Here is a 25,929-nt window from a genome sequence, read left to right on the forward strand (position 1 = left end):
ACCACATTGTGGTGCTCTGCCTTCAATAGTTCATCAAATATCGATAATGGAGCTGTAGTGAAAAAGCAGCACTCATCAGTCCTTTATATCTATATACATTCATGGGATAGACATAGGACGGCCTGATGGGACCAGAAGATGTGCAACTGTCTTGAAACTGCTGTTGACTGCAGAACACCTCTGCATTCCTTTGTCTCTCCTTTGAATGCACACCTGTGTATTTTATGTACAATAAAAGACCACTATATGCATCGGTGAGTGCCGCTTTTTCACTACAGCTCCATTATTGATATTACTACTGATTTTATTCTTGAGTTACAGTTTTACTCTATCGGAGTGCTTTATGTCTTTTCTCTCCTTCTAGCATTCAGATAACTAGGATAGTACTATTAAAAGTGAATGTACCATCAGGCACATTCGCTTTAAGTATTGCCTGTGTATAGAACTGCTCCGGGCTTGGGGAAGCTGGTGCTGCGGCCATTTTCTTTTTTTCACTGCAGCCTCATTCCTGTGTACAGTGCAATTCTATTAACAGGCAGCGGCCTGTGGGGTTAAGCACTGGAAGTGGCCTGGTCAATTCTTTGAGCGGAGGTGAGCAAACCCTCCCATTGAGATGCCGTCTGACACTGAAGCAGGGGGAATTCTGCCCCATTTGCTCAGTGTGAACATACCCTAAGAACAGTGTTTTGATATTACAGAGTGCTATAGTCAATTTACATTTTTATGAATTAAATTGCACTTTTAATATTAATAATTAATCTCACTGAACTAGCATTTGAACACCTTCAGAGTAACTAATAAATGCTGATTTCAACTCCAGCCTAATACAGAAGTCATCAACAGTGAACCATAAAAGAAATATGACCGTTTAGAAAACAGGATGGTAATCTATTATTCTGCATAACCATAAATAAATGCATCCAAGTTAAATGAGATGATTTCAGTATAGGTTATGAAGCTGTCTGTTTGGAATATACTACACATCTATTTTACTGAAACCTTTATATCTGGAAATTGGTTTAAATGGATCAAAAAAACAACTTCTTTATGCTAATAAAAATGAACTTTCATAGAGAACTTTATATCCCTTGGTGTTAGAAAGTGACAGAAATTTGTAATTTTCTTCTATTAAATCTCAAGTCTTCCAGTACTTTCAGCTGCTGTATGTCCTGCATATCTATGTCAATGTCTTTGAAATACAGCAGATGATAAGTACTTGAAAACTGGAGATTTTTTTTATAAAAGTTAATTTCAAATGTCTGTCACTTTTTGACACCAGTTGAACTGAAATTTGCCCTTTAATGTACTTAAAGGCCATAGAAACATTACACATAGAGCAGCAGTATAACACTAATCCTTCATTCTAAACATGTATAATTACCTTTTATTGCCATACTGTTGCTCCCAGCAGCTCATGCGAATCGCAGACTACAGTTCCCATCATGCAATGCTGACTCAAATTTGTATTTCTCCACCTGTATCCCCTGACTGTTAAATGGGTTATCCAGTGCTACAAAAACATGGCCACTTTCTTTCAGAGACAACACGACTCTTGTCTCCAGTTCAGGTGTGGTTTGCAATTAAAGGGGTTATCCAGCGCTACAAAAACATGGCCACTTTCCCCCTACTGTTGTCTTCAGTTTGGGTGGGGTTTTGAAACTCAGTTCCATTGAAGTAAATGGAGCTTAATTGCAAACCGCACCTGAACTGGAGACAACAGTAGGGGGAAAAGTGGCCATGTTTTTGTAGCGCTGGATAACCCCTTTAAGCTCCATTGACTTCAATGGAACTGAGCAGCAAAACCCCACCCAAGCTGGAGACAAGAGTGGAGCTGTTTTGTGGCCATGTTTTTGTAGCGCTGGATAACCCCTTTAAAGATCAAGTGCCCATAATACTGTGCAATTCATATTGTATTTCCTTACTGATCAACCTATAAAATTTGATCTCCATTGCTGTTTAACCCTTAGGGGACACAGCCAGTTTTCATTTTTGCGCTTTCGTTTTTTCCTCCTCGTGTATATAAGGCCATAGCGCCTGCATTTTTCCACCTAGAGACCCAAATGAGCCCTTATATTTTGCGCAACTAATTGTACTTTGCTATGGAAGATGTAATTTTTGCCTAAAATGTGTCGGGAAACCAGAAAAAATATTCTGGATTTGATGCGACCAAAAATGCGCAATTTTGCACTTTGGAATTTTTTTACGCTTACGCCATTTACCGTGTGAGATCAGTAATGCGATAAATTAATAGTTCGGGCGATTACGCACGGGGCGATACCAAACATGTTTGTTTGTTTATTTATTTATTTATTTTTATTTATAAAATGGGGAAAGGGGGGTGATTCAGACTTTTATTAGGGGAGGGGGCTTTGTGTTATTAAAAATAAATTTTTCTTTTACTTTACACATACACTAGAAGCCCCCCTGGGGGACTTCTAGTATATGCACTCTGATCTCTCATAGAGATCCATGCAGTATAGTTATACTGCATGAATCCATGAGATCAGTGTTCTATTGCTTTTGGCTGCTGCAGCCAAAAGCAATAGAATGCCGAGCCGGGATCAGCGCCATTACGATGCAGACCCTGGCCCGGGATGGATGCGGGGATCGCCCCCCCCCCCCCCCCCCGGCAATCGCGCCGCGGAGGGGCAATCCCCCCACTAGACCACCAGGTATGGAGATGAGCAGGTATTTAGAAGCAGCTGTCAACTTTGACAGCTGCTTCTAAGTACTTAATTAGCGGGCACGGCGATCGGACCGTGCCCGCTAATAGCCGCGATCCCGGGCCACATGCGAAACCCGGGATCGCGGATAGTTCATGTGTCTGAACACGGTCCAACCAGTCCAAGACAGATCACATATGTGTACTCCACACCAAATCTCTCTTGCTCTTACTCCCAGCTAAGCTTTGTATGTTGGGCGATACCTAAAAACCTGGAATGGCTTATTAACTTCAGTCCAGTACTTGAATACAGCTCTCTGCATTACTAAGAGCAAGACAAGCTGATAGAAAAATACCTCTCATCCAGCAACAAACCCCTGACTGTGTCACAATAGAAAAAAACTTAGATGTCTTTAAATTTAGTCCTCCTGACCATTCATCCAGTAAGCCAAAAATAAAAACAAACAACAACAAAACAAAACATATACGTCTTTTAAAATAATTTAAGGGCCCATATCTTAATGACCCAGCCTTCATCTGTGGAGAACTTCCCTGTGGGTTCATATCTATACACACACACAAGTTATGCGGTGTATGTGAAATGTACAAGTAAAAATTTGTGAAAATTTTTTACTTTTGTTATACCACCATGAATATTAAAAGTAGAACATGCTTAAATGTATACTAAATATAAATATAAATAATAATAATAAAACACTGGCTTGAAAGAATTATGAAGTTTCCACAGCATGTGCAGCATGGGAATAGTTTAAAGGGAATGTGCCATCAGGCCTGGGCTAAAGCACTGGAGGCGGCTGACCCACCCCCAGTGGGAGAAAACCTCTGCCCCTCTATGATATGGCTCCATTAGAATCAGTGGAGCTGTATCATAGAGGGACGGGGTTTTCTCCCACTGGGGGTGGGTCAGCCGCCTCCAGTGCTTCAGCCCAGGCCTGATGGTACATTCCCTTTAATGTTTGAAAATTTAACCATGATAATAAGACATATGTTGGACTAAACACAAACCCCATTCATTTAAAAGGGTCCTAATTCAATATTTTCCAATTAAAAAATAAACAAACAAACCATGGTTAAAAATAAACAAAAACTATTTTTTTCAATTAAATAAATGATTAAGAAATATCCAAGTACTACATACCTTTGCAAACTGAGCATTTATCCATTTCGTGAATGTTTTCCTTTGAACATCTTCTCTTTCATCTAAAAACATGAAAAAAATGGGTTTAGTTTAACTTAGGATTAAACTTAATACAACCTAAGGCTGGGTTCACACTACGTATATTTCAGTCAGTATTGTGGTCCTCTGATTGCAACCAAAACCAGGAGTGGATTAAAAACACAGAAAGGATCTGTCCACACAATGTTGAAATTGAGTGGATGGCCGCCATATAACAGTAAATAACTGCCATTATTTCAATACAACAGCTGTTGTTTTAAAATAACAGCAAATATTTGCCATTAAATTGCGGTCATCCACTCAATTTCAACATTGTGTGAACAGAGCCTTTCTGTGTTTTTAATCCACTCCTGGTTTTGGTTGCAATATGAGGACCACAATACTGACTGAAATATACGTAGTGTTAACCCAGCCTAAAAATAAAGTCCTTTCCAAATCTTTTGGGAAAAAAGTGAACTTCCATCACATCATCTAGGGATGCTTGGGTTATCTGAGATTACTATACATTATTACAAATTACCTAGTTTCATAATGTACACTTGTACAAAACTTGTAAGCAAATAGATCATTGTAATACACAAAGTAATAATCCAAGGCTGTGATCAGACAGCTTTCGAAATTCACATTACCTCCAACTCTTATTTGACAAGCTAATTCACAGATAATAGGTTTGCAATAACAGAGAAGAAATAAAATGGAGCTAAGTAGCAAATGCTCAAATATGTTATATTCCTACATAAGCATTACCCAAAGATGTTGATGTAAAAACCTACAACTGGATATTTGATTTAAATGGGATAATAAACCTGAAGTCATTTATCTACAGTACATGTATCATACAATTGAATGCAATACATGGGACCCAATTTACTATTGTAAATGCACCAGAATTGTGTGACAATTAGCACCAAAAAATGTAAAGGAGAAGTCTGGCAAAATTTTTTTTTATTAAAGTACTGTATTGACCCCTGCACTTACTACTACATCAAGGCTTCACTTCCTGGAAAAAAAGGGTGATGTCACGACCCGACTCCCAGAGCTGTGCGTGCTGTGGCTGTTGGAGAGGATGATGGCAGGGGGATTCTCAGTGTCCCTCAGTGTCCCCCTGCCATCATCCTCCCCAGCAGCCACAGCCCGCACAGCTCTGGGAGTCGGGTTGGGTTGTATAACTTTGGGGGGCAATACAATATTTTAATCAATAATTTCACCGGCTTCTCCTTTACTTTTTTTAATAACACATTTATAATATGAGGTGTAGACTTTTTTTCCTGCTTGGTCCAAGGGGCCTGATCTTATGAAGGGGTCTAAACAACTATTACCAAAGTGACTTAAGCAGAAATGTTTGCTTGGGGTTTAGATTTTTTCTGGATTTCCCATATCTCACCCAGCTTTTCCTCGATGATATATGTACTTTCTGATACCTAGTTGACACATATGACAGGTATCTTTGAGAAATGTAGCATTCTTTATCCACTATTCCTGCCACTCTCTCACAGTTTACACCTAGTAATTATGTAAATTTTCTGGGACATTGGGAAAATGCATTCATTAATAATGTATGCTAGATTTAGGATTTGGGTTCTCTTTTAACTAAAGTTACCTAAATTGCATAAACTCAAGTTGGCAAACAAAGAAATTCTAATCTTGCTTGTTCAAATGTATCTTCTGTCTGTAGGATGTTTTATAACTTTCAATTTTTGTTTCTTCATTTACAACTGGGCAATTTCTAATATATGTAATTAGCTTTTCTTCATTTTACAATAAGTTATTTACCCTAAAGCAAGAATTCTTCTGACACTGAAAATCTCAGCAGCAGAAACTAAACAATTATTTACTTTCTTGCTTTGGTTAAGGGAAAAATGTGCGGTTTATCTTGTAAAAAAAAATATTCATGATATTGTTCCCTCAAAAGTCTGTACTGGTGACAAGTGGAGAAAAGTTTGCTTTTGTTCTTGAATCCTGGCAGCTGGAGAAGACAGATGCAGCCCTAAGGCTGCCTGGGAAGCAAGAATACATCCATCTTCTCAAGTCACTGGGATTCAATCAACAAGCATTCGGCAGCCCCTACATTTTCTTGATTTGTTCTCCGTGGGGTTTTTGCTGAGTGCAGACTTCCACTCACCGCTCATCCTTCTGTTTTGCTGATTGATTCACCAGCCACACCAGTCTCTCCTTTGCTGAGTCCATCTGGCCACTTAACAACTAACCTCTGTTTTGTTTAGCTACTTCACATCTGGTTTCTCTACTCACTCTTGCTGGATTCTTGACCGCTGTTCCAATCACGCTCCGACTGGACCCCTGACCCCTATATAATGCCCCCAGTTTATTAACACTATAAGCCTAGTTTACTAACATGTTCAGTGCTCCCTTATCCTTGTTATACTATTGTTATTTGGCTTTCCTGAGCCTAGCTATTGTACTTGACTACTTTTTATTATCAGGCTTCCCTGACCTTGACTATTGCCACCGGATTACTCCTTTTGACTCCAAATAACTGAGACTCCTGTTTGTGCATATTGCTGCCCATTTGTTTAACCCAACTAGTCCACTGTCGTCCAGTCTCCCAGTTTCCCGCAATCGTCTAGGGCTATCCGAGGCAAGTAGGCAAAGGCAGTGAGTGGGAACTAGTCAAGGGTTCAATGTCTGTGTCCACCCCGTCCCTTTCCTGACTGATTTTTATTTGTGGTGTAGTGACAATCCCTTTAATGTGACTCTGTACCCGCCAAATCACTTGTATCTTCGGATAGCTGCTTTTATTTCAAGATCTGTACTGGGGTCTGTTCAGCAGGTGATGCAGTTATTGTCCTAAAAATCACTCTTAAACTTGCAGTCCTATGTCAAATTGGCGTGGCCTAGAGTGTCTATGCCCTAGGCCCGCACAGCCGCTCCGTCCCTCCTACCCACCCTCTTCACCATTAGAAACACCCCTGGGCAGGAATCCTCCTAATCATCACTTGTCTGAACACAGCACATGTATTGCATCATTAAGGTATCTGTGCAGTGTTCAGTCAAGTGAAGAATGGGAGAAATGCAAGTTTAAAAAATAGTTTTTTAGGACAATGACTGCATCATTTGCCAAACGGACCCCAGGACATATCTTAGATTAAAAGCAGCTATCTGACAGTACAAGAGATTTGGGGAGAGCAGAATGTGGGCACAGAGTCACTTTATGTATGTAGAAAAGTTAAGAACTAATGTACTGTTTCTTCCCATATGCATTAGTCACTTTTGGTAAAGTATCCAAGCCCAATATTTTTTTGCCAGAGAGTTCTTTAATGTTAAACATGTAAATATCTACATTCTATAATACCTACCATGTAAACATTTTAAGATATTTCCATTGTCACAACCAATTTGTTGAAATTGTGACCAAGGTACATTTGTAATGTGCCTACAGATTACAGTAGTAAATATATTGTTCAGTTGGTCTCATTTGTGTCACTTAAAAGTGATACAAAGATGTCTTTTTCTGTTTACTGTCACTTCACAGTCAGCAATATGTCTATAAATAGCCTAATTGGAGAGAACGCTATTAAGCCTCATGTATGTTTATCGTGTGCTATTTACAACTTTGATGACACAAATTGAAATGAGTTCCATTAATTTGCATCCTTTAATAGCTTGGATGGTTGGAATAATAATTTTTCATATAAATTAATATTAAAATTGCAGAGGATGAGATTAAAAAAAAAATAGACAAATCAAAGATTCTGAATTTTCTGCATTACAATGTAACAGAAAGTATGTTTTGACTTCCTTTTTTTCTTGCATGAATTATAATGCAATTGATGTATATGCATTGCCATTTTTCATCTTCTTATAAAAATAATAAGCAAGGGTAGGCGGATGGTGAGGTCTTTGAATATAAATTCTTCCATGATTCTTTTTTTTCAAAATTCAAGACATCAAATGAGACACTATTATAGTTTGCAATATCTTTTGGCTGATACAAACATTATATATGGCTGAGGTTTATTTCATTTCCTATCTTATTTGATTTGAATCTAAGTCATGTAGCGCATATTAGCTTTTGAGTGCTGAATATATCTATCTATCTATCTATCTATCTATCTATATATATATATATATATATATATATATATATATATACAGTGGTACCTTGGTTTAAGAGTAACTTTGTTTAAGAGCGTTTTGGTTTAAGAGCTCACAGTTTTTCAGAATTGTGACTTGGTTTAAGAGCATTGCTTTGGTTTAAGAGCTCCCTGTAGTGGGTGGTACAGCACTGTACTCTGACCCAGGAAGTCTCATCCTCACCTTCCAAATCATAGCAGATCCACTTCAGGCTGGGGCTTACATCAGGGGACAGGACTGTGGAGGTAATCTCTGCATAGCTGTAACCCCTCTCTCCACGGACAGAGAGCGCTGCATGTATGTGCCCACATATGCCCTGCTCATTGCCTCATGCTCCCTGCAGTCTCTGTCAGCCATTGTGTTTCCCATCCTCCCTATTATGGGGATCTGCAGTTCCATCCTGTATCTACAAACTGCTGCTGTGTTATCAGGGTTATGCAGTTACTATACATTATACACCACATGCTGATTGCTATACTGTACAGTAACTTATAATATCACATATTCTGCTGTTTCTCATTGTTTGTTTCATCTGTTTTACATGTAATTCAGATTTTATTTTTTTTTTCACTAATCAGAAATACCACAAAAAAGACAGGGCAGTGAATAAAGGAATAATGTTCATTATCAAATTACAATCAGTAATCCTGTGATAGGACTGGACCATGCCCATGGGCCTTATAAAATTCAGGCAATGTTTTTCAAGTAGAAAACTGATACATGTACAGTACATTTGCAAATAGATTGGTGGTATCTCAATTTCCCAGATTTAATTTGGGCTTAGAATCTGAAAGATTACTGAAGAATAAACAAACTGTATCAGCTAAATTCTGTACTGGCACTGCAGGTTGCTGCCATGAGTTATAAATCAGACATAAACTTGTCTTTTTATCAAATATATAAGGTTCTAATTGCTACAAAATTCCCCATGCTAAGAAGCTGCTTAAGAAAATCATGGTTTCTTACATATGTATGCCTTATTTTTACCATCTACATTTTTGTTTATAGTAGCCACATTTTTCTTTCTCCCTTTTATTAGTTTTTTCTTATTTTCTAGAATGCATTTACACAGACAGCAATTACCTAGTAAGAAGAAAGTAGAGAGTTCTTTTGCTTATATTATGTACTAAGTTTGCAGATAGAGTACATTACTGACACAAGCAACTCCCCACTTCTCTGTCGAGATAAATGGTGAATTACAAGATCCCAAATATGTTTACTGTTGTGCAACTTTTGGTTCAGCACTATAGAAAAAATATATGTGGGCCCGGTTCATGAAGTTACAGATTTCCAATGGTGTTGTCATGTCCTAACTTTAATAAAATGTACCTGTCATTCCAAAGGCTTTGGAAAAACCTGCCCGGATTTGTTAGATTTGTTGACCAGGTAATTGAATTGCCTGTATTAAACCCCTTGACAAACCCCTCGATGGGGATTTATTTCTCATGAACTCCATTTCAAGGGGTGGGAAGAGAGCTGGCAAGCAGTACTCACACATATACTTTCTTTCCTTTAGTTGCCCAGGTTCTTATATCAACAATACTATGTATGAGATACCTTCTTTAAGGGGTTGCTATCATATGCAAGAAATTACTGCACAGCTCAGTTGTGTTACGGCCCTGTTACATGGAGCGATGATCTTCCGTTTACCGCTCCACGTAAAAAAAAATACAATGATCAGCCAAGGAGCCGATCATCACCTGAATGTCATCTTTCAACAAGGTTTAAAATCATCGCCCACCATAATAGCGATGCACAGCTGACGGATGATAATACTGTAAGGAAAATAATAAAGTTTATACTTAGGTGTCCAGGCTCCCCCCAGTTTCCTGCAGCCTTTACCCTGCATTTCCTGCTCTCCACATTGGCCTCGACATTTCTGATTTACTATCTGTACTGATAGGCCGCTTAGCATATCACTGGCCATAAGGCTGTCCTGTATCCATTATTGATTGGCTTAGTGGCCTGTTACTGAACAGACAGGGCCAGAAGTGTAAGATGTGGCTGCAGGGAGCAGGAAACACAAGGAAAAGGCACCAGGGGAACATGGGTAAGTATAAACCTTATTATTTTCTATGTAAAAGCAGGGGCTGCATGGACATCACTAACAATATATACACAGCCCTTGCTATACAATTGTCGAGCCATCTAATAGGCTCAGTAAGCGACCACAGAATATTATTAGTAGTAGTAATAGTAGTAGTATTTATTTATTTTTAAAGCGCCCAAGAATCCAGAGCGCAGATCAGTGCTTACTTACTCTGCTCATCGGGCAATTACATTTAAAAAGGTCAGATGTACTCAACCTTGTTGATAATTGAGTCATATAATACAATATGATACTGCTTTTGTCTATATCAGTCTACTTGGACAATAAAAAGGCATTAAATTCTATAGGGAAATATAACATGAAACCTAAAAAAAAACCTGCTTTATGGTACACTCAACAAAACAGAGTAAATGTGAACTGCAAAATCAGTCAGTGATCATAAGGTAAGTACAGGACATACCCTCATATTTTATCTTATAATAGGTGGGGTATAGTATCCCTATTTCTAAGATGTAGGGGGTACAAAAAGAGAGAAATGATCAAAGATAGAAAAGGATTGGGAAGTTCACAGGATGGTCAGGTATAAGGAAGGAGAAAAAGCAGGGGGGGAGAGAGAGAAAGAAGGGGGGGATATTACCAACATGATTCCATGTAGCTATCATAAACACACGCTTGCTTGGGATCAGAAGAGATAGTTGTCAGCTGAATAAATGTATGACCAGCCTTATGCTACAGCAATAATAATAATAATTATTTGTATAGTGCCAACAGATTCTGCAATACAAAAGATACATTGCCATAGAAGTCAGAGGAATCCCGGCCAGATTGTACAGTATATACATAGGTTGGGGATGTAATCAGCCTATTACAGGACCAGGAGTCAAATCCACACCAGAAGTCTAGAGCGCTGGTTTGCACACAGCGGTGCAGCCAAGGATCATCCAATGGTAGATGGCGTGATACACATATACTTTTTATTGAAACGCGTTTCGGCCCTATATTGTCTAACATAGGCCTTTATCAAGCCTTTATGTTGCTTGATAAAGACCTATGTTAGACGATAGGGGGAATAAGAGGCAATATGCCTGGAGCATTCCTAATGATGAAGAGGGTGGGGAGGAGGGACGGAGGTGCAAAGTTAGGGCACAGATACTCCCATTTAGCATGGGCTGCAAGTGTAAAAGTTGTTTTTTTAGGACAATAACTGCATCACCTGCAGAACGGACCGCAGGACAGATCTTGGATTAAAAGTAGCTATCTGGAGGTACAAGTGGTTTGGGGGGGGCAGATTATGGGTACATAGTAACTTTAAATGTAAATACTTCAGTTTACACATCACATTGTGGCACAGGATTTAGCTGCAATATTTTTTTCTAGCATATTACACAGCAATTCTAGGAAACAGCAGTATAGCTAAATCATTATTGCTTAGAAGCCTGGAAAAAATGACGTTTATCCATCAATCCACTGTAACCCTGAAAGTATTAAAATTTCAGAGGACTGGATTGAGGAGAAGTATGGTAAGGTGTCAAAATAGGATACATACTCACTCCCTTTTAGCTATGTTATCTGGTAGATCTTTAAAATTTACAGCTTCTTTATTTGATAATTATCTAACAAGTGTCAAGTATAATAAAAGCTCAGGGCACAGTGTTATGACAGCTCTTCTGTATACTGTGATTACTTCATTATAGCTTTGAAGAGAACCTATTGGCCCTCATGATTCCTGTTTTAGTAAATACTGCATTACAGAAACTGAAATATTGTGAGAGCCAACAGAAATTTGTGACAAATTTCGTAAATTCTGTCCTTTCTGTAGGCATCATGTTATAGAGCAGGAGGACCTGAGCAATATATATATATATATATATATATATATATATATATATATATATATTGCTATATAATATAATATAAGTGAGCTACAGGAAGAGATAGATACTTGTTCCCATTGTGAAGAAGCATGGCTTTAGACCCCACTCATTCGGGTTACAGGTGATACCTATAGCCTCGAATAGACCGGCCACATACATAGCAAAATGCATCTGCTGGATGTATGCAACCTCTTGATGCCATCTAAACTGAATAAGTTGCTGTGTACTGTAAGGAAATAGGATGTCTCTCCAAACTTAAAAATGGTCAATCTTTATTCCATGCAGTATCAAAGTACAAGAGTGTACTAAGGATTCAGCAGAGCAAGACTTATCACCCGGTAGCAGAGTAACACACAATATATACATTTAAAAGTAGTGGTCCTTCCTAAGTTCCTCCGGTAATGGGTGTGGGGTGAAGTGTGAATACTGTCATTATCAGAATCTGAATATAGAATGAATTCACACCTGTCTGTCTAGGTCAATTCCCCTTTGTCTGTGATGGCTGTTGCCCACTTACTATGCAATCCCAATCAATTAGATCATGTCTCTCCGTCTCTCAGGAAGGGCTATAGTGGCCCTATATAACTGTAGTTATACAGCTACCAGTCCCAGAAAGTTCTAGATAATTCTGGACAGTTTTAGAAACTTCTTGATAGTTCTCACAATTCCAGAAGCTTCTTAAGTATCTTGAAGTATGGCGAATATCCTTTAACCCCTTCGGGACCAGGCTAATTTTCGTTTTTGCGTTTTCGTTTTTTCCTCCTTGTGCTTAAAAGGCCATAGCACTTGCATTTTTATGCCTACAGACCCACATGAGCCCTTATTTTTTGCGTCACTAATTTTACTTTGCAATGACAGGCTGAATTTTTGCATAAAGTACACTGCGAAACCAGAAAAAAATTCAAAGTGTGGTAAAATTGAAAAAAAAACCCGCATTTCTTTTATTTGGGGGGAATGTGTTTTTACGCCATTCGCCCTGGGGTAAAACAGACTTTTTTTGCATGTTCCTCAAGTCGTTACGATTAAAACAATATGTATCATGTATAACTTTTCTTTTTTCTGATGGCCTGTAAAAAATTCAAACCATTGTTAACAAATATATGTTCCTTAAAATTGCTCTATTCCCAGGCTTATAACGCTTTTATCCTTTGGTCTATGGGGCTGTGTCAGGTGTCAATTGCGCATATACAACTTTTTGATCGCTTTTTATTACATTTTTTCTGGATTGCGCAAAAATGCGCAATTTTGCACTTTGGGATTTTTTGGCACTGACGCCGTTTACCGTGCGAGATCAGGAATGTGATTAATTAATAGTTCGGGCGATTAAGCATGCGGCGATAGCAAACATGTTTATTTATTTATTTACTTTTATTTAAAACCTGGGAAAAGGGGGGTGATTCAGACTTTTATTAGGGGAGGGGACTTTTTACTTATAACAGTACTGGGGGACTTCTAGTATATACACTTTGATCTCTCATTGAGATTTTTACTGTATAATACAGCAAAGATCAATGAGATAGGCACTCGTTTGCTTTCGGCTGCTGCAGCCGAAAACAAATGAGTGCCGAGTCGGGGTCGGCGCCATTTTGGAGCGGTCCCCGGCCGGCTTCAGTAACAGAGATCGTTCCTCTGGGACAACGTCCCGGAGGAGCGATCTCACCCACTAGACACCAGGGAAATGCTGCGTCCGGTAATCGGATGCAGCTGTCATGTTTGACAGCTGCATCTGATTACTGTATTAGCGGGCACGACAATCGGACCGTGCCCGCTAATACCCGCGGTCCCGGGCTACAAGCGGCACCCGGGACCGCGGCGGTTCAGAGCGGGGTTGCCGCGTGGCCCCGCTCTGAATGCCCGCACCGGCACGAGGACGTACACTTACGTCCTCGCACGGGAAAGGGTTAAAATAGATCAATTTCAAAATATCATTGTGCTGACCACAAAAGCAAAGTTTACAGGGAATAATAACTTTTTTCTATTCATTTAGGGTACAAACAATGAGAAAAACATACTTAACAACTGGGAACAAAAAAGTTTTGGAAAATTGCTACATGGTGTAATGCAAAGCTGCTGTGGAACCTTTTCTACAGAACTATGTATCAGTCTGTTCAGCTCCTCCTGTTCTATAAAATAATGCCTTTAGATCGAACTGCATATTTAATCAAAAAAAGACAATAAAAAACTTGAGTAACTTGAGTAAAAATTATTTAATATTTATATTAAGAACAACAGAACTGTTTTCTTAGAAATTTGTGCCATTCCTTTGTTATTCCTCTTGGAAGTTTGAATAAATTGCTAACTAAATGTTAGAATTTCCCTTCTTAAATTGATGTGTCCATCCACAAACATCAATTTGACAATTTGTATGCAAACTATGTAAGGCTATGTTCATAGTGTTTAATTAGCGTTAATTAGCACTATTTTGTTGTAAATTGCGTAATTCATGGCAAAATAGCAAAATTTTTGCCCCAATTTTGACTGAATTGCGGCAAAAATAGTGCTATTGTATCACATTTGCACAATTGCAGAATAGCTCTGATTAGAAATTTGCTTATAGCTGATCTAAACGAAGCACTAATCTGTGCTCCGCTGATCAAGCCGCCAGCCTTTCAGCGCTGCTCCGGTGTCTGACGCCCCACCCCAGGTGCCAGGGAAAAGCTTGATCCAATCCTGGGAAACTGGAAGCATCATCCTAAGAGGAATGGTAGGGAGCGGAGCAACGCTGAAAAGCCGATGGTTTGATGAGCAGAGCGCAGATCTAACAAACTGCTTTGATTCGTTAAGATTAGCAATTCACTCATCTCTAGCTCTAATTAAATGCTTTGTGTGAACAGAGCCTAAGTCTACATCCTATTTTTGGAATCCACATTAGGTGGCCTTGAAGTTAATTGAATTTTGTTAATCAAAATCCAAAACAACAGCCTCATTCAGGCAAAAAGAAAATACATATACCCCTCCAACACAAAAATGTTCTTGCGAATATACCTCATAAGGCCATGTTTACATGGCCTACGACCCCGTCCGGGTCATGGAATGGCCGGTGTCAGAGAAGATCATCAGTACCTGTCGGATGATCTTCATTGCTGCTTATTTCGGATACAGGCGCATCCATGTGCACCCACATCCAAATTCCCCGCTGCACACAATGGAGCGTGCGGCCGGAGCTACATCCTCTATTGTGTGCACTGACAGGTTCTCTGTGGCCTCTATTCAATGAATAGCAGCCGCGGAAAAATGACATGTGTATACACTCTGGCCGGGATTCCATAGATGCCAGCACTACATAAGTTCTGTAGTAATCACGGCTGTTGTTGCAAATCGGCAACAACAGCAGTGATTACTATGGAACTTACGTAGTGTGAACATAGCCTTAGAAGAATAGCACATTATATAGTTCTTAGAATAGTTGTTTTAGCATTGTTACTTCAGGAAATTAGTCTATTTAGTGGGGAGGTAAGGAGAAAAAGATATTCAAAATCATTTTGTCTAAATTTGACTGCACTTGTATTATAAAGCAATAATTATGAAGATTTATATAAGATTGCTTGTCTAAGAAGCAATTCGTATTAGTTTTATTGCTAGAAAGATAGGTTTGGAGAATGTATGACATAGCCACTGCAGTGATGCTTTACAGTTTGGTGAACATAATTGTATAAAAGTTGTAGATAATTGAATTGCAAAAGCTATTATTAGATGTGTGCTAATTTAATATAAAAAATATAGAACTGAATGTTGGTGTAACTATAAAAGCCACATAATTGATTTTTTTTTGTTGGTGGTGTTGTTTCATTTGTTATTATAATTACTTATACTTATAATTATTATTGTTTTATATCTAGTTTTTAGTAAAATATGTATTTAAATAAGCTCTTATAAAAGATACCCAATAATTTCAGTCATTTAAATAATAATGAAGTCTTAAAGTATGAGAATAGACAATATAACTTATTACTCCTAGGTCAGAGAAAGTTAGTAAGTTTCATGCTAATGTAAGGACCAGAGCTTAGTGACAAATTAACTTAAATGTAATCAAAATTTCATTAAAGTGACATATAGTAAAGTGATAGGCTGCTTGCAAGTCCACAGTTTCCACAACATAACCACAATGTAGGACAGAACAAATCTTGAAACCCAGAGAGGCTACAACATAAGGGAGGAAGAGAGAAGCAGAAATCTTTGTAATATTTAAGTTAAGAGCATGCTATAATGGAAAAACATATAGATCTAGATTATCCATTTGGATATGGTTTAATAAGAGGCTATGTCTCCCCTCATTGCGCAGTTATAGCTTATATGGTATAACCGTCCAGGCAGTGATGGTACAGTGCTAGTCAAATACACAACAATCTAACAAGATGCTACTAAAACACCCATGTGCATACACATCGAAAAAAATAGCTTTAGGGTAGCTTTGCACATACCGGAGCAAATCGCAGAGTGAAATCTGCTGCAGATCCAGTACTGTGAAGCTGAATGGGTCCCATACACACAACGTATCTGCTGCCAGTATGGGACACAGCCCCTTTAACCCCCCCCCCCCCCCGCCGGCGGCCGTCCGCCAGCCTGCCCGCAGCCAATTACTGCTGCCTGATTGGCTGAAGAGGAGCGAGGGGAGCCTCACACAGCCACGGTGCCGAGCAAGTAATGTATGCTCGGGGCGGAGACCGGCAGCGGGGGGTTGGGCAGCGGGGGGTTGGGCAGGGGAGGGTAGGGTTTAAAGGGGCCGGATCCCATACAGGCAGTGGATCCACATCATACAGCTCAGAAGACGTGAAATGATACACACATCTGTGTAAGTACTACAGGGGGGGGATAGACTTGGCAGGTTTAGTTTTTTTGCATAAGGATTGTATAAAATAACAAAGATCCAGATAGTTATATTAGTCCGACTTTAGAGTCACGGGTTTATTAGAGATATTTACAAACAAGATTAAATGGTACGATTCCAATTGTTTTGCCATCCTTTTTGCCAATTTGAGACATTAGGAATTCTGTGTATAACCACTGTGAGAGAAAATGAGTTACCCTTGGGCTATATTCACATGACCTTTTTTACGTTTTTTTTTTTTTTTTTAAATTACATTTGTGTTGTGAGCAACTAAAAAAAACCATCCATTGCTTGCAAAAAACATTTGAAAATAACTGTCATCATCATTATTTCGCCGTCCATGCAAACAACATCTGTTATTTAATACACTGTGTGCATTGGGCGGCTATCATTTCATTGACTTCAATGTAATAGACATCATTTAAAGAAAAAAAAAGGATGCCTCTTCTCTCTCTCTCTTTTTTTTTTTTTTTTTTACTTAGTCTCAACAAAGCCGTAAAGTGAATCTGTTATCTGTAATTCGTTTTCCAAACTTCTAGATAGCTGTTAGGACATGAGACACGTGTTACCTTTCATATATCCAGTTGTGCTTCTAATTTGTGGCAAAAAGTTCTAATTAATGCTAATAAAATGATATTTGTGAACATACTCAACTCCAGCAATGAATTTTGTTTAAATAGAAAAGGGAAGGAAGGGTTGAATGGTTGAGGGTACACAGCCACAACCATCCTTGCAGGAAAGGGGATTCGAAATTCTTGTATTCAGTAAAGCTGATCATGTATAACTGAATAGGACTATTTAAAAACATGGCATCTTGTAGTATTATATAATACAAGACCTTATTTGATTTTCACTGAAGTACTGGCCGTATGGACTTCACTTCTTTTGATTTGAAATCAACATGGTGATTCCACATCACCATAGCAGATAATGTAAAGTGTGACCGGAGCCACCCTTTACATGGTCTGCACTGTCAGTTTTGTGCAGCCGCTATTCAATGAATAGTGGCAGCACAAAACTGACATGTCAGTTTTCTATGCGGCCGCATGGAATCCCGTCCAGAGTGTATACACTCTGACCAGGATTCCATAGGCCACAAGGTTTTTTAAATTTTAAAAAAATAGTGACCAGTGTTGCAATGGCCGTTACTTATTGAAAATTAACATGTGTGAACTTAGCCTAAAACTGATATTTATACCACACCCTTAAAGTTATATAATTTACCTTTATCAAACAGCTGTATTGAACATAACTTGTGATTTATATTTTTGTAAGTGTAAACAGAAAGACTCATTATTTTCTCAGAGGGATCTGGAAGAAACTCCGCTATGTTTTGTTTCCATTGAATATGGGCAATGTTCAAACAATTGTGACATTTCAAAGAAGGATTTTGCATCAATTATATGGATGGATGTGCTAGGGAATACTGTGGATTAATGATGAGATTTATTAGGTTGGCTGTTTCACTGTGCGTAGGAAGGTTCTATAATTGGAAGATCAGTTATCATTCTTAGTTGTGTGACTTCTTCTATAATAGAATGATCTTGTTTTTTTACAAATTACAGCAGTGCAAGTTTCCAATTAGTACCAATTTTAATAAGCTAACATTTTACATTACAGGCCTGACCTAGTTTAACAATATAAAATAGCAAAATGTATTGCACTTGCTTTTTCATTTTATTCCTGGACCTGGTGATATGGTAAGTTAAAATGATGTATTATTAAAATATAAGTTATGCTGTAGTATACCAAGACTAATTTAATTGCATTGTTAGGCTGGGTTCACGCTACGTATATTTCAGTCAGTATTGTGGTCCTCATATTGCAACCAAAACCAGGAGTGGATTGAAAACACAGAAAGGCTCTGTTCACACCATGTTGAAATTGAGTGGATGGCCGCCATTTAATGGCAAATATTTGCTGTTATTTTAAAACAACGGCTGTTATATTGAAATAATGGCAGTTATTTACCGTTATATATGGCGGCCATCCACTCAATTTCACTATTGTGTGAACAGATCCTTTCTGTGTTTTTAATCCACTCCTGGTTTTGGTTGCAATATGAGGACCACAATACTGACTGAAATATCTGTAGTGTGAACCCAGCCTTATACTGTATAAAGAACAGGTACACAGCTTCCCAGTATACGTTACCTTGTATTAGAATTTAGAACCTTTTTTAAGATTTCGGATTACTGTCAGCGACTGTAAATGTTATTGTTTACAATCAGAGCATAACAGCTTGTTGTCTTACAGGTGCCTGACTCATTGCTGTGTCTCACAGCTCTCTCTTCTACAATGTATCACTCCCATATGAGCAGCACATTATCATATGAGCTTATTATGGCAGGCTTTTAGCTTCTGGATGTAAAAAGTAACATTTCCAGGCACTGACAGCAACATCCAAATATTGTGAGGAATGGTAAAACATGTGCATTACAGCTATTCATCATTTAATCATTTAAGTAGTAAAATACTCAGAAACTCGCCAGCCTGATCCACCCCCAATATTGTTCCAGTGCTAAAACTTAAGGGCCCTATAACACCAACAGATTATGTAACATTTCTTTGAGCCAAAACCAGGAATGGATTATAAACAGAGAACAGGTAAAGGAAAGACTGAGATGTCTCTTATTTTCAAATCCATTCCTGGCTTTGAAAAAAAAATCTGTCACAATCTGTTGGTGTAAGGGTGGGTTCACACCGTGGAATTCTCTCGGATAAATTCTGCAGAATTCTGTCGGCTGTACGCACGCACGGCCGCACACCTTTCTGCCGGCTCCATAGACACCATTCTATGGGCCAGCTGATTCAGCCGAAAGAATTGACATGTCAATTCTCTTGGCGAAATGCGGAATCCGCCCATACATGGTGTCTATGGCACATGCGGACAGGCGCGCGGCCGTGCGCACATACAGCCGACGGAGTTCCGCAGAATTTATCCGCAAGAATTCCTCAGTGTGAGCCCACCCTAATAGGGTGGGTCCATTTAGACCGAAAGATTATCTTCCAAAGATTTGAAGCCGAAGCCAGAAACAGACTATAAACAGAGATCAGATCATAAAGGAAAGCCTGAGATTTTTCCTCTTTTCATTTCCATTCCTGGCTTTGGCTTCAAAAAGGCAGGGCATATGTGGGCACATAAATTCAGCAGTCTCTGTCGGGGGGGGGGGGGGCGGAGGGTAGACCCCGCTATGCAGACCATGCCCCTCCTCCACTCCCCCTCCCACGCAGTACAGGGAGCTCTTAAACCAAAGCAATGCTCTTAAACCAAGTTACAATTTTGAAAAACTGTGAGCTCTTCTTGCAAAACGCTCTCAATCCAAGTTACTCCTAAATCAAGGTACCACTGCATATATACCACATTTCCATCTGAAATCTCCTACATTCTGAAATCTCCTACATTTCTATCTGAAATCTCCTACATTCTGAAATCTCCTACATTTCTATCTGAAATCTCCTACATTTGCAATAAAAATAAAATAGGCATGGAACTGACACCAGTGACACATGTGATATACAGGTGTGCCATATATTACTAAATTATACCTGTCGTTCTAACTTTTAAAATCTAAAACAACAGTAGATGTGATATTTTGCAATAAACATTCAATATTTTGTTTTTAGTTATCATGGAAAACACAGCACTTTCTGTGTTCTGACTTTTTTTTGTCCAAAGAGTCTAAACACGGTGTGGGGGGGGGATTTATCTAAGGCTGCGTTCACACTACGTATATTTCAGTCAGTATATTTCAGTCAGTATTGCAACCAAAACCAGGAGTGGATTAAAAACACAGAAAGGATCTGTTCACACAATGTTGAAATTGAGTGGATGGCCGCCATATAACAGTAAATAACTCCCATTATTTCAATATAACAGCCGTTGTTCTAAAATACCAGCAAATATTTGCCATTAAATGGCGGCCATCCACTTAATTTCAACATTGTGTGAACAGAGCCTTTCTGTGTTTTTAATCCACTCCTGGTTTTGGTTGCAATACTGACTGAAATATACTGACTGAAATATACATATACTGACTTAAATATACGTAGTGTGAACGCAGCCTAAGGGTGTAAATATAGACCTGGAGCAAACTGCCAACAGCAACCAATCACAGCTCCTCTTTTATTCTACCAGAGCTGTAAGCTGAGCTGTGATTGGTTGCTGTGGGCAGTTTGCACCAGGTCTATATTTACACCCTTTCATAAATCTCCAACAGGAAGTCCAGTTTTTCCCAGGTCATTTGAACATTCACAGAGAACGCAGTTATTTGATTGATGGACACATTGTGCTGTGACTTTCTGTATAGGTCAGACTTTATGGGGGAGATTTATCAAACTGGTGTAAAGTAGAATTATCTTAGTTGCCCCAAGCAACTAATCAGATTCCACCTTTCATTTTTCAAAGAATCTGTGAGGAATGAAAAGTGGAATCTGATTGGTTGCTAGGGGCAACTAAGACAATTCTACTTTACACCAGTTTGATAACTCTCCCCCATTGTGTTTAGTCTCTTTTTTGCAACCAGCACAAGACTAAAAAGCTGCCTTCTGGAGACTGGACCTGCTGACTGGACCAGCTTTGTTGTACAGCATGATAAAAAAAAAAAAAAAAATCAAACATGACAATTACAAAAAGTATCTAGGACAAAAATCTGTGACAAATAAGAGTTTTAAAAGGCATGATGGATGGAGTTGGCTTAGTTGCTGAGCTCTGTTCACAAGCGATGGGTGCAGGAATTTAATTACAGTTGGCCCACTCCAACAGTGGTCAGGATTAGAGACTTTATTTAACCTGGATGTTTAACCTCCTAGATGTCAAGTTCAATAGGCAGAAAGAGGGAGGTAGCCCATTATTACCTAAACCATTTCCTGTTCAACACGATAACTGGATTCTGTGCAGACAAGGTGGTTAACCACCTATTATATGGGGTGATGTTGAGGAGCAAACAAGCGCTCTTAGCGCTCGTTTGTTCCTCGTTCCCAGCTGGTGCTATTACACGCGTTGGCCGCGAGCGGGTGAGAGCCGGGGGGGGGGGGGGGGCTGCACGGGTGAATGCTAGATCGTTTGGGCAGCCCATAGAAGATATCGGCGCTCTGCTACCACCGCTCCTATTCCACGGAGCTACGGCAGCAAATCATTGCTATCCTGGTTGATTGTCTTTCAACATGTTGAACATCTTTCAACCGACATCATTCATATCGGCCTACCGTTGTCTTCTATTACACAAGATGATTGTCTGCCGTAACAGATGATATCGGCCAAATACAGCCGATTATCGCTTAGTGTTAAAGGGTCTTTACTAAAACAACGATCAAGGAGCACTTCCCTGTACTATTTCTGTAATGCAGAGTATTGTGCAAACGATAAAACACTTGCTTTTCTATCCTAATGTAATAAGGTTTTAAAAAAATATATATATAAATAAAAATAATTATTTATCATATAAGAAAGCTAGATAAACAAAGCATTTACATAATGATAAGTTTCTACTATGCTAGAAAGTTGTGTCAAACATGTCATGCAGTGTATAGAAAAATGAAGTGCTATTTGCACCATTTTTGCTGTCTAAAAAATTAATCCACCCTTTCACAAAAATGGTAAATTGATTTTAAAAAATAATAATAATCTTAAGAAAATACATCAGATATATTATGTACCCTAAACATACATCTCTCTATTAACCCTTTCCCACACGAAGACGTAACTGTACGTCCTCGCGCAGGTGCGGGCGTTCAGAGCGGGGCCGCGCGGCGACCCCGCTCTGAACCGCGGCGGTCCCAGGTGCTGCTTGTAGCCAGGGACCGCCGGTATTAGTGGGCACAGTCCGATCGCCGTGCCCGCTAATACAGTAATCAGATGCAGCTGTCAAACATGACGGCTGCATCCGATTACCGGATACAGCCATTCCCTGGTGGCTAGTGGCGGAGATCGCTCCTCCGGGACAACGTCCCTGTCTGATGCCGGCCGGGGACTCATCCAAGATGGCGCCGTCCCCGGCTCGGTACTCGTTTGTATTCGGCTGCAGCAGCCTAAAGCAAACGAGTGCCGATCTCATTGATCTTTTCTGTATATCTATACAGCAAAGATCTCAATTAGAGATCAAAGTGTATATACTATAAGTCCCCTAGGGGGGCTTCTAGTATATGTGCAAAAAAAAAAAAAGTGTTGTTATAAGTAAAAATCCCCCTCCCCTAATAAAAGTCTGAATCACCCCCCTTTTTCCAGGTTATAAATAAAAGTAAACAAATAAATAAATAAACATGTTTGCTATCGCCGCGTGCGCAATCGCCCGAACTATTAATTAATCACATTCCTGATCTCGTACGGTAAACGACGTCATCGCAAAAAAATCCCAAAGTGCAAAATTACGCATTTTTGGTCGCATCAAATCCAGAAAAAAATGTAATAAAAAGCGATCAAAAAGTCATATATGCGCAATCAATGTATCGATAGAAAGTAAACATTAGTAAAAGTATACTTTATGCAAAAATTCAGCCTGTCATTGCAAAGTACAATTAGGGACGCAAAAAATAAGGGCTCATGTGGGTCTGTAGGTGTAAAAATGCAAGTGCTATGGCCTTTTAAGCACAAGGAGGAAAAAACGAAAACACAAAAACGAAAATTAGCCTCGTCCCGAAGGGGTTAATATAGAGATTAATATACTAAACATAAATAAATAATAATCTATTCTTGCTTAGTACAAAAATATTTATGACCTGTGTTTATGTTTATAACCTAGAACATATATGGTATAAGGATATTTTGTCCTAAAATTTTATCTAGTTTTTTTTTTATTTACTGTATATAAATCATATGATGGTGTAAATATACACAGAAGAACACTAAGATAGGTTGTGGGTAGTCTTCAGTAAATATAATTGTAGCACATTTATAAAATGTATTGGATATGTGGCACACTCATCCAGATAAAATCAATGAAGATTGAATTATATCTAGCAAATAACCAAATCTCAGTGAGCAAGGCCTTCAATGGTATGAAATAAACTGTATGGAAAAAGCTGAAGTTATATGATATACTTGATATATGTCAAAATGCCATCCTGATAACAAGTAATCCAACAACCTACTAGCACACATTATTCCACCAAATAGCCTCCAATAACCTATAAAGCTACCTTGAGAAATATGACATATTACACAGATCCTTCTTTTTATGTCGCCTCTTAAAGTGATGTTTATACTACTGAAGTTCTAGCAAAACCAGAACTGTTTCCATTGTATACTGGGAGACAAAAGACACATTCTTTGGCCATATAAGAACTGGAATTTGTCATATAAATTTGGCATCTCCATTGCTATGTAAGCAGCTTTGTCTTATTACTAAATGAGTCATAAATCTATGCAAACTCCATGTATCCTAAATATTTTATATGTAATGTGATCGATACAACATACATCCCAAATAATACCAATAGAAACAATGGGACCGCGGCTATTAGCGGGCACGGTCCAATCGCCGTGCCCGCTAGTACAGTAATCGGATGCAGCTGTCAAAGTTGACAGCTGCATCCGATTACTTGATGCAGTCGTTCCCTGGTATCTAGTGGGGAGGATTGCTCCTCTGGCACGTTGTCCCGGAGGAACGATCCACACATCTTACCCCGTCCGGGGTCAGCTCCTCAATCCCTGCTCGGCACTCGATTGCTTCCGGCTGCAGCAGCCGGAAGCAATCAATGTGCCTATCTCATCGATCTATGCTGCATATCTATGCAGCATAGATCTGTATGAGAGATCAGTGCACTTATACTAAAAGTCCCCGAGGGGGGCTTCTAGTATAAGTGTAAAAGTAAAAAGAAAAGTGTTGTTTTTAATAAAAAGCCTCCTCCCCTTTTAAAAGTTTGAATCACCCCCTTTTTCCCATGTTATAAATAAAAAAAAATAAAAAAACATGTTTGGTATCGCCGCATGCGTAATTGCCGAAACTATTAATTAATCACATTACTGATCTTGCACGGTAAATGGCGTAAGCGACAAAAAATCCCAAAGTGCAAACTTGCGCATTTTTGGTCGCATCAAATCCAGAAAAATTGTAATAAAAAGCAATCAAAAAGTGGCATATGCACAATCAAGGTACCGATAGAAAGAACACATCATGGCGCAAAAAATGACACCTAACATAGCCCCATAGACCAAAGGATAAAAACACTATAAGCCTGGGAATGGAGTGATTTTAAGGAACATATATTTGTTAACAATGGTTTGAATTTTTTACAGGCCATCAGATCAATAAAAGTTATACATGTTACATATCATTGTAATTGTTACAATTTGAGGAACATATATAAGAAGTCAGTTTTACCCCAGCGCAAACAGTGTAAAAATGAAAAAAAAAAAAATGCATTTTTTTTTTTCAATTTCACCACACTTTGAATTTTTTTCTGGTTTCGCAGTGTACTTTATGAAAAAATTCAGCCTGTCATTGCAAAGTACAATTAGTGGCGCAAAAAATAAGGGCTCATGTGGGTTTCTAGGTGAAAAAATGCAAGTGCTATGGCCTTTTAAGCACAAGGTGGGAAAAACGAAAACGCAAAAATTGATATTGGCCAGGTCCTCTAAGGGTTAATAGGAGTAATTTACAAATCTCTGGCACTTACTAGGACCAGTTGACTTGAAATATATATTTTTCTAACCCCTTTAAAGAGTTGCTATACTTAAGTGATACCTGTGACAGTCACGAATGAAAGTTTAATCATTCATGTTTTTATATTATAATTGTTCTTTTTTTTGTTTTTTGTTGGTGCTGTTTTGTTGTTTTATCTGGTGCTTACAGTATGTTTTGTTTTCCTAGAGGTATTTTCTAGTCTGCACAGTCATAAGGATGAGGTTTACAGAGAGAGTAGAATGCAAAGAGCAGCTAGTCTGTCCATGGTGTATGTTGCTGCCATGCCTCTGGCCACAGTATCGGTTATGAAACCCAGTGGTTGCACCTTCTGCTAGATTTGGAATCACTTCTGCAGCAGACCCACAGATTAAACCTAGAACAACAGGGGAAAGTAAGGGCCGTATTAGATGACACAATATTTTAGAACAAGTCAGCGCTGATCTATCAGGTCAGCACTCCCTTGATTCTCATTTCCCACTCGCTGTCGGTGATATTAGATGCACCGACATTGAGCTTCGAGGGGCTGCCTCGGCGATCTTTAACGGAGGTATGCTGCTCCCACTCCAGTTATACAGAGAAACGGCCAGAAGGCTTTTGCTAT

The 25,929-nt window shown here is 38.9% G+C and overlaps 1 protein-coding gene across 11 annotated transcripts in view; it reads right to left on the reverse strand.

Annotated features, from left to right (window-relative positions):
* Positions 1–25,929, reverse strand: part of DMD (dystrophin) — a 1,858,252-nt gene that overhangs the window by 1,545,123 nt on the left and 287,200 nt on the right. For all 11 annotated transcript variants that reach the window (XM_069970999.1, XM_069971008.1, XM_069971005.1 and 8 more), the window contains exon 2: positions 3,822–3,883. In XM_069970999.1, the coding sequence (XP_069827100.1) occupies positions 3,822–3,883 (62 nt within the window). The remainder of the gene's footprint in view (positions 1–3,821; positions 3,884–25,929) is intronic.

The sequence above is a fragment of the Dendropsophus ebraccatus genome, chromosome 5 (genome assembly GCF_027789765.1).
Source record: "Dendropsophus ebraccatus isolate aDenEbr1 chromosome 5, aDenEbr1.pat, whole genome shotgun sequence".
NCBI classification, from domain to species: Eukaryota; Metazoa; Chordata; class Amphibia; order Anura; family Hylidae; genus Dendropsophus; species Dendropsophus ebraccatus.